General features: G+C 41.6%; 1 protein-coding gene across 1 annotated transcript; it reads right to left on the reverse strand.

The window, feature by feature from the left end:
• Positions 1-220: 220 nt before the first annotated feature.
• On the reverse strand, positions 221-14,714 carry LOC139650700 (interferon-induced protein with tetratricopeptide repeats 5-like). The gene is made up of 10 exons (XM_071527444.1): positions 14,710-14,714; positions 12,869-13,048; positions 12,145-12,334; positions 10,790-10,981; positions 10,407-10,634; positions 9,181-9,322; positions 6,440-6,563; positions 6,053-6,194; positions 5,847-5,894; positions 221-2,269 (listed from the first exon to the last, which is right to left on the reverse strand). The coding sequence occupies exons 1-10, from the start codon at positions 14,712-14,714 to the stop codon at positions 2,072-2,074; spliced, it is 1,449 nt and encodes a 482-aa protein (XP_071383545.1). The 3' UTR covers positions 221-2,071.

Genomic DNA, 14,714 nt, shown 5'->3' on the forward strand with positions numbered 1-14,714 from the left:
TGTCCACCTGGAACATAGACACAGTACGTATTTGAACATCAGTAATTACATGTAATACTGTAGTACTGTATTGAGACAAACTCAGGATTTCCTTGTCAATGTTAGCTTTATTCATTCAATAGTTGTGTAATCTAATAAGAACAGTCTGATCCAAATCAGCGTGTCTATCAATATCAAATATGTTTGTGATTGAGTTTGTGTAAGAGTACAAAGACAAGGAAAACATATACCCAGAAAAGATAGTTTAATCAAGAGATGCATTAATCAGGGTTCCCACGGGCGTTAAAAAAATAAAATAAGGCCTTAAAAGAAGCCCCACACTATTTTTTTTTAAATATAGCCCCCAAATTTCTCAGTATGCTTCGGCTCTCTGGATCAACACTTCCATCCCGAGGAAAACCCTGGGATGGAGATCTGAAAGTTTAAAATGAAGGATTTCACCATGAGGCTCTAAGATCTCTAAGACCAGTCTTACCCCAAAACATGCCAATTTGGAGTCCTTGACTTTCACCAAACAAGACCTAGAAAGTCATTCAAAAGTCCTTGAAACTGAGTCCAAGTGAGTGGGGGAACCCCGAGTAATTGCAATTCTACCGCACATCAAATAAAAAAGTAGAACTAATATCTAAGACAATCTTAAACCATATACATATATTGCATATACAGTAAATATTTGTCAGGTTTCACCGCCACATTAAGGGAAAACGTAGAGTCATTCATGAATATGTGATATAAAGAGTAAAGAGCATTCAGAATCATAGCTTGTTAAATATGTAATAGGTGTTAGTGTTCTCTGTTCTTGCTTCAACTGTACTTTACAATTAATTAAGATTATGAACCACAATAACTTTGAGTCATGCATCAGTACAAAAGTAGAAAGTGAAGTAGACAGAGTGTACAGCCATTATAAAGATTCAAAACCCTTTGAAACCAAATACAAAAACCTAATACCAAATACCAAACAAGCCGAGCCTCTCGTCATTGCTGAGTTCCTTTCTAGAACTTTCCTGATCTATGAATGGAATGAAGCAAGTGATGATGTTTATTGATCAGCAAACAGGAACTATTTTAACAAAAATATTAAATTGAATCCCAAAGTTTTCTTTGTCCAATCGTTGTCCAGTGTTTGATATTATTGTAAAAGTGTTTAAATGTTTTATTAAAGCAACACCCGCAACATCATGGTGCCAATAACCTGCATGCAGCAGAACGTCCAGTATGTCACTGTCCTGAATTTCCTCAAGGGGATTAATAAAGTCTTATCTTATCTTATCTTATCTGATCTTATCTTATCTTATCTGGTCTTATCTGATCTTATCTTATCTTATCTTATCTTATCTTACTGCTGAAAGGTTCCATATTATTTAGTTTTCAAATCTACTATGGCTGACAATCCTAATAATGTCTTCATGATGTTTTGCTAGTAAATGTCGTTTAATTAAAAGTTGAACTAAATGAGTTAAACTGAATGAATGTGAAGACTGAGTCGTCACAATCCTGGCTCCTGATTGGCCGACAGCAGTGGCTCCTCTAATTCAAATGAGCTAAACCTGCTGAGTGGACGCTTTCCAGTTCAGATGCTGCAGACTGGACCCTGATTGGAAGGATTTCAGGAATTCTGTAGTGAGGGAGCCAATCAGGACAGAGTCCAGTTGTGATGCGTTTACTGGAGTTAGAAACTACCTGGAAATAAACACGGATTTTGGAAAATGCAGTAACTTTAAATTTGTATTTTTTTTTTTTTTGTGATTACACTTTTTTTTATTGCTTTTTCAACATTTGACCATACATTATAAATTTACAAACAATATTCAAATTTAAAGAAAAGAGAAAAAAAAGGAAAAAAAAGAAGATTCACATTCCTCTTGACAGTGTGTAACACAGGCTATCATACAACAATATTACATCTCATATTCATTCACTAAGCATAGACAATTAGACTTTAAATTTAACCAATCAAACAAAATAAAATTGTAACAATGTTTCCGTTAATCATCTTGGATCGTATACGTATATGAATAGAGGGGAATTTGAATCCCTATAATATGTGATCTTTAAAGACGTTCTCAGGTCACTGCAGCTCCATGCGCAGCTCACACAGAGCAGACATGTACTGGCCGTTGTTCAGGTCACAGGCCAGAGCTTTCTCATAGTACTCCACAGCTCTCCTCTGGTCTCCCTCGGCTCTGCAGACCAGACCCAGCAGGCCGAGGGCCTCGCTGTCGTTGTCGTCTCTCCAGACTCGACGCTCTGCGATCTGCTTCAGCCTCTGGAGGAGAGAGGAGGAACAATATCTGAAGTTAAATTCCTGTTTATTGAAGATTAGATTAGATTATCCTAGATTAGATCAGATTATATTACATTACTTTAGCCTAGATTATATTGGATTGTATTATTTTATATTAGATTAGATGAGATTACATTACATTACACTATATTATTTATGTTAGCTTCGACCAGCAACTAGCCGGTCCGTCAGTCGGTCGTGAAAAAAAAATTGTGTTAGTTTTCATCATCTACCACTGAACAAAAATATAAACGCAACACTTTTGTTTTTGCTCCCATTTTACATGAGTTGAAATAAAAGATCTAAGACTTTTTCTATGCACACAAAAGGCTTATTTCTCTCAAATTTTGTTCCATGTTAGTGAGCACTTCTCCTTTGCCAAGATAATCCATCCACCTGACAGGTGTGGCAGATCAAGATGCTGATTAAACAGCTGATCATTGCACAGGTGAGCCTTGGGCTGCTCACAATAAAAGGCTGCTCTAACATGTGCAGTTTGATCACACAACACAAAGCCACAGATGTCGCAAGTTTTGAGGCAGCGTGCAGTCTGCATGCTGACTGCAGGAACGTCACCAGAGCTGTTGCCCGTGAATTGAATGCTCATTTCACACCATAAGCCGTCTCCAATGTCGTTTCCGAGAATTTGGCAGCACATCCGACCGGCTTCACAATGACAGACCAGGTGTAACCAGGCCGGCCCAGGACCTCCACGTCCGGCTTCTTCACCTGTGAGATCGTCTGAGACCGGCCACCCGGACAGCTGATGCAACAAAGAATTTCTGCACAAACTGTCAGAAAGCGTCTCAGAGAAGCTCATCTGCGTGCTCGTCTTCCTCACCGGGGTCTTGACCGACTTGAGCGGGCAAACGCTCGTCTTCGATGGCGTCTGGCGCTTTGGAGAAGTGTTCTCTTCACAGATGAATCCCGGTTTTCACCGCACCGGGCAGATGGCAGACGCCGTGTATGGCGTCGTGTGGGCGAGCGGTTTGCTGAGGTCAGTGTTGTGACCAGAGCGCCCCATGGTGGCGGTGGGGTTACGAACGAACACAGGTGCATTTTATTGATGGCAGTTTGAATGCACAGAGATACCGTGACGAGATCCTGAGGCCGTTGGCGTTCCATTCATCCACCGCCGTCACCTCATGTTGCAGCATGATGACGCTCGGCCCCGTGTTGCAAGGATCTGAACACGATTCCTGGAAGCTGAAAACATCCCAGCTCTTCACGGCCTCTTACTCACCAGACATGTGACCCACTGAGCATGTTTGGGACGCTCTGGATCTGTGTGTACGACAGCCTGTTCCACTTCCTGCTGATATCCAGCAGCTTGGCTCAGCCATTGAAGAGGAGTGGACCAACTCTCCACAGCCCACAATCAACAATCTGATCAACTCTATGTGAAGGAGATGTGTCACACTGCATGAGACAAATGGTGCTCACATCAGATACTGACTGGTTTTCAAAAAATGCAAATCTGTAGCCCTAGTCATGTGAGATCCATAGTTCAGAGCCTAATAAATGTCTTTTTTCAAGATAAAACTGCACATTTTAGAGTAGAGTACACCTGTGCAATAATCAGCTGTTTAATCAGCATCTTGATATGCCACACCTGTCAGGTGGATGGATTATCTTGGCAAAGGAGAAGTGCTCATTAACATGGATTTAAACAAATTTGTGAACAGACTTTGAGAGAAATAAGCCTTTTGTGTGCATAGAAAAAGTCTTAGATCTTTTATTTCAACTCATGAAAAATGGGAGCAAAAACAAAAGTGTTGCATTTATATTTTTGTTCAGTATAGATCTATTGATCCCAAACTCACATGAGTGATAGATTATCAGACTCGGGAGAGAGTTTCCTATCAGCTGCTTTTGTCATATGAGCCCCTCCCTCTTTCCTGATTGGCTGTATTGATCCTGAAGTCACACTGAGATGTGTGAGCTCATTGGACTCGAGTGTGCTATTGCTTGGTGATGTAATTTACACCCCTCTGACTGGCTTTAATTTGATCATCTCTATCTATTGATTCGCAAGTCACATTGAGATATTTAATCTTTAATATCTGTTGATCTCAAAGTTGCATTGGCATGAGTGATGGCTTGTTGACAGAGTTTTGCAATACTATCCAGCTGCAGCCTTGCAGAACGTGTCCCTGGCTGGGCAAACCATGGATGTATTAAACTAGGGGCAAACGCCGGTTTCCGGCTGGGCGGAAATTAAAGTGGCTGTGCTTATTTTTTTTATTTCTTAAAAAACATGGAATAGTTTCACTTCATGTTGTTGAAACAATGCTGTTATAACAGCGGTTTCACTTGATATTTGTTGTTCATTTTTATGCTAGTTTTAGCATCAAACTAACTTCCGGTTCAGAACAATGTCGCCTTCAAAATAAAAGCACAGGAATATATAGTTTTGACAACAGGAATTTGCCTGGGGCACGTTCTGCAAGGCTGCAGCTGGATCGCACTCGAGCTTTGTATTGATTAGATGTAATTTTAGCCCCTCCCCTTTTCCTACTGTTTTTATATCGTCTATCCTGCTATAAAATTAGGAAAACTCTGTCTGTCTGCATCCATTTTGCTCCTCAATGGGTTGGCCAATCAATCTGAAACTGCACATGGGCATTGAGCATTGGCATAGCAGGGACTGATGAAGAAGATTTTTCCATTTTCCCAAATTTACGCTGTCTATATACATTTTTGGCAAGTCTGTGCGGAGTTGTGGCACGCGCATCCCCGGGTCTGGACTAGTATCTATTGATCCCAAAGTTGCACTGACAACAGTGATGGCTCGTCAGACTCAGGAATGAGTATCTGAGTAGGGCTCATTGAAGTCAGCAGAAATATTCTTGTTCATTGATGATTTCATTTAAGCCCTTCCCCCTTTCCTGATTGGTTGTTTTTTGATCATTAATATCTGTTGATTCTAAAACCACATTGAGATGTGTGATGGTTCAGTGGACTTGAGAGTTTGCTGTTGTCATTGAAGCACCTCCCTCCTACGATTTTATTGTTGTGGCATTTATTATTATATTTTTGCATTTATTATTATTTAGGGTTAGAAAGAGAAGATAGACAGGAAAGACGGAGAGAGAGTCAGATGACATGCAATAAAGATCCTGGGCCAGATTGGAACCCAGGATGTCGTGGCCACATGGCACACGCCGTACATCACTGAGCAATCAGGGAGGAAGGCTGATTTTCAATATCTGCATCTATTGATCCCTATAGTGATCTATTGATATGTGAAAGGAGCAGGTTGCATTGTTTTATGTATGTATTTATGTATTTGTATTTGGTTTCATAGTGCCAAATAGATCATAGTTTATCACAAATTATGTGCTTGTATCACATTAGATTAGATTCAATTCAATAAACCTTTACACAGCCTTTAAACAAAACTTTAAATGATACAGTGAAAAGCCTGTGGGGACATTGGGTCGTTGCAGCAGTAAACAGTAAAAGGACAGAGCAAAAACAAAGTATAGAATGTAAATTAGAGTAAATGGGGCTTTTTAACATGGCACAACTAACAGATATAAACATCCTGCATGCTGACCTGAGCACATTGCTTCCCGTCTCTCGTCTCCACTGTAAACAGCAGACCCTGTTGAATAGAACAGAACAGAGTAGAATAAAGTAAAGGGATAACTCCAAAGTAATTCTATGCTATCAATCATTTTTCAAAAAATTGGAAAGTGCTTCTTCACACACATTATTCATGTATTAGGAAACACACTCACACTCACACACACACAGCCCTACCTTGGTGTAGTGTGTGATGGCCTGGTCTTCCTGTTTGGTGTGGTACTGGTGGAACTGACCGTAGCGCAGATGGACAAACTGACGCATGCCGTTGTCCTTCTCTGATGACATCACCAAGGCCTCCTGGAACAACTCCTTAGCTCTTGAAAGAGAGAGAGGACGAGTTCATGAATTCATACACACTAATGGATAGAAACAAAATAGATGGATGGAAAGGCAGTCAGACAAATGGATGGATGCTTTAATAATAAGGCTAAAGGGCAGACTGTCATCGGTGCTCTAAAGTTTTGCTAAAGGAAAGGAACAGACAGACAGGCAGGCAGACAGACAGACAGACAGACAGACAGACAGACAGACAGACAGACAGACAGACAGACAGACAGGTACCTGCTCATATAATTGTCCTCTGCATACAGCAGTGCCAGTTCAGCCATGGCGAAGAGGAAGGAAGGCTTTAACCTGACAGCTTCCTCCAGGTGCTGAATACACAGGCGCCTCCACTGCTGCATCTCTAGCATAGTATAGTATAGTATAGTATTGTACAGCATAGTATTGTACAGTATAGTATAGTAGAGTACAGAATAGGACAGTACAATATTGTACTGTCTAATATAGTATACTTCAGGGTGGTATAGTATAGTACAGTACAATACAGTACAGTATAGTATGGTAGAGCCTAACTAGATCTAACTGATCAACAATCAACCATAGAACAGAATGATATAGGACAAACATAAGGCAGAACAAAGCACAATACACACAATCAAATTATAGCTTGACATACAGCCTACCTATCCTACACAGCCTAACCTACCGGCACCACCAGCCTGAGACCCTCGAAGCATACAAGGAAATTCCAAGAAAACTTATTAGGAAAAAGAAGGGAAGAAACCTTGGGCAGGCCGAGTCAAAGAGGAATCCCCCACCGAGGACTGCTGAGTGGGCAATATGTGCATGGGCATACAGCGGAATGGACAGCAACATGGACAATGACATAAGAAAAACAGATAAGGCAGAGAGAGGCCACATGTGGCGGAGAGATGGGGCCACGGTCAGCACTAATATCCACAGAAACAAGGGCAGCACCCGCAATTCACATCCAGGTAGAAACAGCAATGGGACTTTGGCAGCACTGATGACCATAAGAGCTAGGGCAGCACCCGTCCACTGCCAGGTAGAAACACTGCACCGGTGTCTGAGAAAGAGGAAAGACAGACAAACAGCCACACACACACACACACACACAGCCGTGCAAACACGACACACTTACTCAGACATATTCAGACACGTACACACTCATACAGAGACAGAGTATGAGTATAAATATGCAGTAACCAGAAGGAAGCCTTACAGGGTTCCCAACAGCTCATGGAGTCCGTCCTGAGCTAGATGTGCTATGGTAGGTCTGGTCATATGACAGTGAGGATAAATATGTTTTGAGTTTGGCTTGGTTTAATTTTCTCAAGGGAGCAGCAGCCAGAAAGTTTTGTTTTTACTCTTAAGCACATTTTATAGTCAAATGTAATGTAAACGTAATGTAAAAAGTGCAGATGGAAAGAACACGGCAGCACTTACATACAAGTTTTTATACTTTAGCGTTGATGTGCGCGTAGCATGTGGTTGAAATCCAGAACACAGGGTGGCAGTGTTTTAAAAAAATAAAATGGCATGTGTTGGAGCAGTTGGAGCTTGAAGAGATGGATGCCGTTATGATCGCCCCCATGATCAACCAATCAGAGTGTGCGACTCTATGTAGACCCCACACAAGCAGGTGCACAAATAACGTCCTTTTCTTGGTAAAATAATTGAAGTAGTATCCATACAGCTGAATGATTATCTTAATAAACATAGTTATGGTCTTTGTGAGACATTCTAATCAGGCTTCCGGGTCTACCATAGCACTGAGACAGCACTGCTAAATGTGGTTAATGACCGGAAAGTAAACTGTGACTCAAATAAACTTTCTGTTCTGGTCCTTTTAGATCTTATTGCTGCCTTTGGTACAATTAACATGCAATTTTACTTGATCGGCTCCAGAACTGGGTTGGCCTATCTGGCAGAGTCCTGGAGTGGTTTAAATCCTATCTAAGTGATCGTGAATATTTTGTTGCACTAGGCACTTTTGTCTCCAACCATGTTGGCATGTCTTGTGGTGTCCCACAGGGCTCAGATCTTTGGCCTTTATTATTTAATCTGAACATACTGCCACTGGGATATATAATTAACAAATATAACACTGGTTTCCACCAGTATGCGGATGACACCCAAATGTATATGTCACCTGCACCTGATGAACAGAGTCCTACTATGAACCTTATCAATTGCATAGAAGACATTAATATGTGGATGTCTCAGAACTTCCTACAACTAAATAAGGATAAAACTGATGTCTTTATAATTGGCAACAAAGCTCAGAGAATCTGTCTCTCTATCTATCTCTATCTGTCTCTTAAGGCCAAAAATCATGTGAGGAATTTAGTAGTTGCCTTTTTGGACTACTGTAATGCACTTCTGTCCAGCCTGCCCATAAAATCTATTACCAATCTACAGCAAGTTCAAAATGCTGCTGCCAGAATTCTGACTCGCGCTAAAATGAGAGATCATATTACTCCTGTTCTTAAATCCTTTCATTGGTTTCTTTTAGAATTGATTTTAAGATTATTTTATTGACTTTTAAATCTATTCATGGACATGCTCCCAACTGTCTTAACGGCATGATTGCTAGGTATGTTCCCATCAGATCTCTCAGATCATGTAACTCCAACCTGTTAATGGACCCCAGGACTCGATCCAAAGTTGGGAGGCAGCTTTCAGCTCTCATGGCCCAAGGCTCTGGACACTCTCCTAGAAAGTCTTAGAGCTATGGAAACACTTAGTACTTTTAAAAGACAACTTAAAACCCCTCTTTTTAACATTGCCTTTAAGTAGAATTTATTTTCTTTACTTCTTTTGGGTCCTTATTTTATCTTATACATCGCTTTTATGAGTGTAGCAGGAGACCAGTGCTGTGCTCTTTGACTTGGTTGTTCTGTGTTTGTGTGCATGTGTGTGTGTGTGTGTGTGTGTGTGTGTGTGTGTGTGTGTGTGTGTGTGTGTGCGTGTGTGTGTGTGTGTATGTATGTATGTACCTTTGTTGCAGTAGGGCTTTCTGTCGAACAGAGCCATCTTCTTCTTCTTATAGCAGAGAGCCAGCTGATGGTGGATGGAGGCCGACTGGCTGCTCCTCTGCAGCACTCGCTTCAGCAGATCAATAGACCGATCCACCTGATTCTGGAACAATGACACACTTATTCTTTCAGAAACATGTTAAAGGATAATTTCTGTATGTTTTGATATTCAGATCGTCATTAGGTCAGAAAAAAACAAAGTTATACTTAAAGAGTAACTAAACCCCAAACCCAAATCTATGGTGAACCCTGACCCCTAATGGTGAAAAATAGGGTACTGAACTGGCCTTCTCCTATTGGCTGGTCTTTATGCCAGGTGATGTCACCACTTGTTGTACTCTATAGAGGGTGACATCACATGGCACAGAGACCAGCCAATAACAGATGACCAGTTCAGTACCCTACTTTTCACCATTAGGTGTCAGGCTTCACCAAAGATTTAGGTGGGGTTTAGTTACTCTTTAAGGGAATAGTTCACCCAAAAATGAAAATTCAGTCATTATCTCCTCACCCCCATGCCAGTTGAAACTCAGGTGAAGTTTGTTAGTCCACGGTGGGCCCTGAGCTCCACAGTAGAACGGTGTAGAAGCCTTCTCTAAAAAAATTTAAGTTGCTGGGGACCTAACTTGACTTGACTTGACTTCACAGTGAAAACAATTACAGAAAATAACCATAAAATGGCTCCATGCTGCTCGTCCAGCATAATGCAAATCTCCAAGTGATCCCGAAGTGACTTGAAAAGACATTACACACCATTATTTGGCTTAAACTGCCACTCTAGCTGTTATTTCAAAATACGTCACGTTTGCACGCACCCCGGCCTCTATAGGTAAGACCAACTCGAATAAGCAGAAACAAGACTTCCGGTTTGGCCGTTTAGCCTTCAAAATAAAAGTGCGAGATTTGAAAATGCGTAGAAATAGTGTTTTAAACCAATTACTTTGTATTTAATCGTCACATTCAATCAGTCAGCACCCATATGTGATCAGTGTGTCATGAAAAAGGTTTGACATTAGGGTGTGTGTATGTTGATTGGTTCACTTGTAAACATGTGCTGCTGAGTTAGTCCAATCAGCTGAAGCCAGCCACCTACACCTTCCTGCCTGAACTTGCATTGCTTATTATATAAATAAATAAATAAATAAATACAGAATAAATACAGAATGTGACAGACAGTTCGAAGCTACCTGTATACGGAGGTATTTGGCTACGTAGCGGGTGACATTAGAGCAGTCAGGACCGATCTCCAGCGCTCTCTCCACCAAAGATTCAGCTTCTTCATGTTTCTGGTAGAAGAAGAGCTTCAGAGCCAGCAGGGCCAGCAGACCGGCGTCATCAGGGTCGATCTCCAAGGCTCGGCGAAGCTGCTGGACGACCGGACAATCCTCAGCTTCCAGGGATGTTTCTGGATCCCTCTGCAAATCACACTCCAATCAGCTCGCTGTGGAGAATCCCTTGACTAAACATCTACACTTCAGCTTCCATGTCAGAGAAGTTTTGTTATTATTCAAACTAGCCAAATTCTAAGCATTACATTTGACTGACTTATTGATCAATTAACTGACTGTACCGGTTCAGTGCGGTAGAGGGCGATAGCGTAGCCGGTGTTCCACTCGCTGTCGTCAGGCTGCAGCTCCAAGGCTTTCAGGAAGCAGCTGATGGCTTTGGGGTAGTAGAGCATCGAGAACTTGAGGAACGTCCAGGCCTTCTCTCCATACACCTCTGGGTGGAGAACTGTAGGAGAACCGGTAGGGTACTTCACCTGGAGAGAGAGAGACAGAGTGAGAGAGAGAGAGAGAGAGAGAGAGAGAGAGAGAGCGAGCATTTAGACCACGAGACCCTAAAACTCTCCTTTCAAAGTTCTCTGAAACAGCATTTAGAACATGGGACATGGAATAATCCTGGTGTGTTTTTTTTAGGTCAGTACTAGGGCTGTGACATTGACCAAAAATTACAATTTGAATATTTAAATATGAAATACATATATTGATCGATATTTTATTATATATATATATATATTTTTAATCAGTAACATTAATGTATTTCTAGTGTTATACTGGGTATGTCCACTAGAGGGGAATATAGTCAAGGAACAGCTGTGTCACATGTCACTCCGCTGTTCATCTCCCTCCTCTGGCTCCCAGTTGCCGCCCGCATCAAGTTCAAGTCCTCGATGTCCGCCTACAAAGCGTAGACCTGAACTCCCTCATTCAGGTCTACGCTCCCTCCCTGTCTCTATCCAGACTCTTCTTCTGTGGTTCCTCGTCTGCCACCACCACAAGGCCCTAAGTCTCTATCCAGACTCTTCTTCTGTGGTTCCTCGTCTGTCACCACAAGGCCCTAGGTCTCTAGAGTCTCAGATTCTTCTTTCAGACATTGTTGTCACTTTGGCATTGGGGTTATAAATTGTGGGCATAATACCATGTGCCCACATCTTATAATACTTTATAAACCTTAACAGGTTTTATATTGCCTTATAAAAGCATTATAACGTGTTATGAATGTGCTTATAATGCATTATAGACATGGCCTTTGTAGAAAGTGTTACCGGAATATCATTAACACATACATCGATAAATGTTATATGCAACTGTATGGACCACTGTGGTGTCCCTCTTTGACGTACAATCTACATCCAAGTGCATGGATTATTAATCTGTTAATCACTAATCCATGGGTACAGATTTCCACATCATTAATGTTTTTTACCAGGAACTGGGGGGCTCCATAAAAATCGAATAACTTTAGTTTGTACATAAAATGGGTCTAGGAAAAGTCATGGAAGGACATTTTGTAAGTTGAGAGATTTCAATTTGAGAATTTAAAATAGCCATCAATTGACAGTGTCTTGGCCTTTCTAGTGTTAAAACTCTGTGTTTGTATGTGTATGTGTGTGTGTGTGTGTGTGTGTGTGTGTGTGTTTACCAGTATGTCCTCCACCCTGAGGCAGTATGTGTCTGATTGTGTGAAGTCTCCAGTGTGGTAGCTCAGCCAGGCCAGGTCTCCATACGTCACGATGAGCCGCCGCTCACTCTCCTCACCAAAACACTCTCTGGTCTTCTCTTCTGATTGGCTGAGGAGAGACATCGCCTCCTCTGGTTTATCCTGAAGATACCTGAAGACAGAGATGAGGATGGCAGATATTGGTTGTGAAATGTTTAAATACACTCTATTTGCTCTATTCTTATTTATATCCTACATTTTCTTTATTGTACCTTATTACTTTTACAGCTGCAATGATCCAGTTCCCTCATAGGGAGTGAATCAAGTTTCATCTTAGCTTACAAATTTCCCCCCTACATCTACCTTGCCAGTGTGCTCTCAAAGCCATTTTGCACTCTCAAGTTTGACACTTATGTGTGAGGTTTTTTTGAGACATTAGTACAATTATGGTAAACAGAAGATAACCAGCCTGTTGCATACTACAGACGAATTTGGCAGGAAATCCCCTGGATTTCTTTACAGCACAAAACAGGGAGAGGGCGCTGTTCTTCCAGAGCAAATGAAGCGAGTAACAAAATCCTGTTTGCGACAAGAACCAACAGGATTTATGGGGAATGTGATCTTCAGCTCTGAGCGCTGAGCTCCGACCTCTACGCCACAGCACTGTAGCCTGATAAAAAACAAATCTATCTGAAATATACTGAACCTGATGTAAGCCAGGAAGCTGTAGGAGTGCTCCACAGCGCTCTGCTGTCCAAACCCCAGATCTATTTGTTCCTGCAGTTGTGTGCTGAGACCTTCCAGATCCAGGTCTTCCTTCTTCAGATCCCAGGTGAACCGACTCTCCAACTGCAGCAGCTTGGAGCGCAGAGCCTTGTCATCATCACTGAGAGAGAGAGAGAGGGGGGGGGGGGGGGGGGGGGGGGCAGGGAGAGAATGGGAGGGAGGAAGAGAGAAAAGGATGGGGAGGGAGGAGGAAGAATAAAAAGTAAAGTGTTAAAGTAAAAGGGTGGAGAGAGAAAGAGGTATAGAAAGAAAGATGGGGGTGGTGGTAGAAAACAAAATAGATGGTTCAAACCGGTTTGAGAGACAGAGAAAGAGAAAGCAGATCTGTAGAGAATGGCTGCTCTACTGATACAAACTTTAAAATCACCTTTAAGGGTCAGATCAATATATTAGTTTAATGATAGATCAATATTCCAGTTTGTCCTTTTATTAAACATCAGATATGATCCACCTCTGAACCGCTGGTTCATCTCTGACCACAGCTACAGAAAAAACAGGCTGGAAAACCTGAATTATTTATTAATTTAGACCTATTGTTCAATTATGTGCTTTTGTAAATTAATTCTTAAGGGCAATCTGGGTTTCAGTGGAGAATTTTAGTTTTCCATGGTCTAAATGTTGCAGAGGCTTTTCCATCTTGACAAGAACAAAACTCTGGAGGAATATTTTATATATATTTATATATATATATATATATGTTACACCCGCTACAAGTCATTAGCAAAATGAATGACAATCACGGAGGTAAAGAGTAAACATTCTTTTTTATTTGCAAAAGTTCAGGCTTTACAAATGAAGTTCGCCCACCTTAACCTCCTCACTGTTATTCCCAGCTATCGCTAACAGGGCAGGGCTGAGTTCCACCACATCACACCAGTGCACACCGTAGGCAATAAGTCTTGCACGCTAGGTTAGTTAACAACTCCAGGGTTTACACACGTGATTCATTTCACGGCAAACGATTAATAACCACGCCACCTCTTAAGCCTGCCCTGACCGTCTGGCTGGGAGTCAAGCTAAGTACAGTTGTTGGTGGGGGAAGTAAACAGATGAAGAAAACAAAACATACAAACGAAAACAAAAAAAGGAAAAGAAAACTAGTCCGCCCCATGGGCACTACCCATATATTTTTACCCGCTACCAGCACACTTGCCAGGGCGGACTAGACAGGAAAAGAAACCCCCAAAACAAACTGGAAACGAACGAAAAAGTCCAACGGCAAGAGCAGCTAGTGGACCACTGATGCTCTGGTATATCGATCTATGTCCAACAGACTACCAGCCGCCTTCACCCGAACAAAGGGAAGCAGGTCCGTTGTTCCTGCACTCCTGTCCTCCCTGCAGGCCAGCATGGACTGAGCTGTGCACCTGCCTCACTCCCCCGGCCTGAACCAACCGCTGCAACCTGCGTTCCTCCTGCAGGTAGCCCTATATCTACCCCCTGCTAATTGGTGCACCTCCCCTTTTCTACTCAGTGCCACCTGCCACACACATATATATATATATATATACATGTATGTATGTATGTAGCCTATGTATGTATGTCTGTATGTATGTATCAGCCATCAGCAACTTCAATACAAAAATATCATATTGCATATATAGGCTGACTACTAAGTTGTTTGATCCCCTATGGTATCTGTTTTTTTTTTGTTGTTGTTGTTTTTTTTACTCTTGCTAGGATGTTTGTATAGAATCCTTCTAAAATGGATGATAGGATTAGTTTGTTTTCATATCAGCTGTCAAACAGAAGCAAACTCACCTCAT

Source organism: Centroberyx affinis, unplaced genomic scaffold (genome assembly GCF_046629955.1).
Source record: "Centroberyx affinis isolate AG114_WGS23_722 - 3 ecotype Tasmania unplaced genomic scaffold, CSIRO-AGI_Caff_v1 ptg001532l_1, whole genome shotgun sequence".
In the NCBI taxonomy this organism is placed as follows: domain Eukaryota; kingdom Metazoa; phylum Chordata; class Actinopteri; order Beryciformes; family Berycidae; genus Centroberyx; species Centroberyx affinis.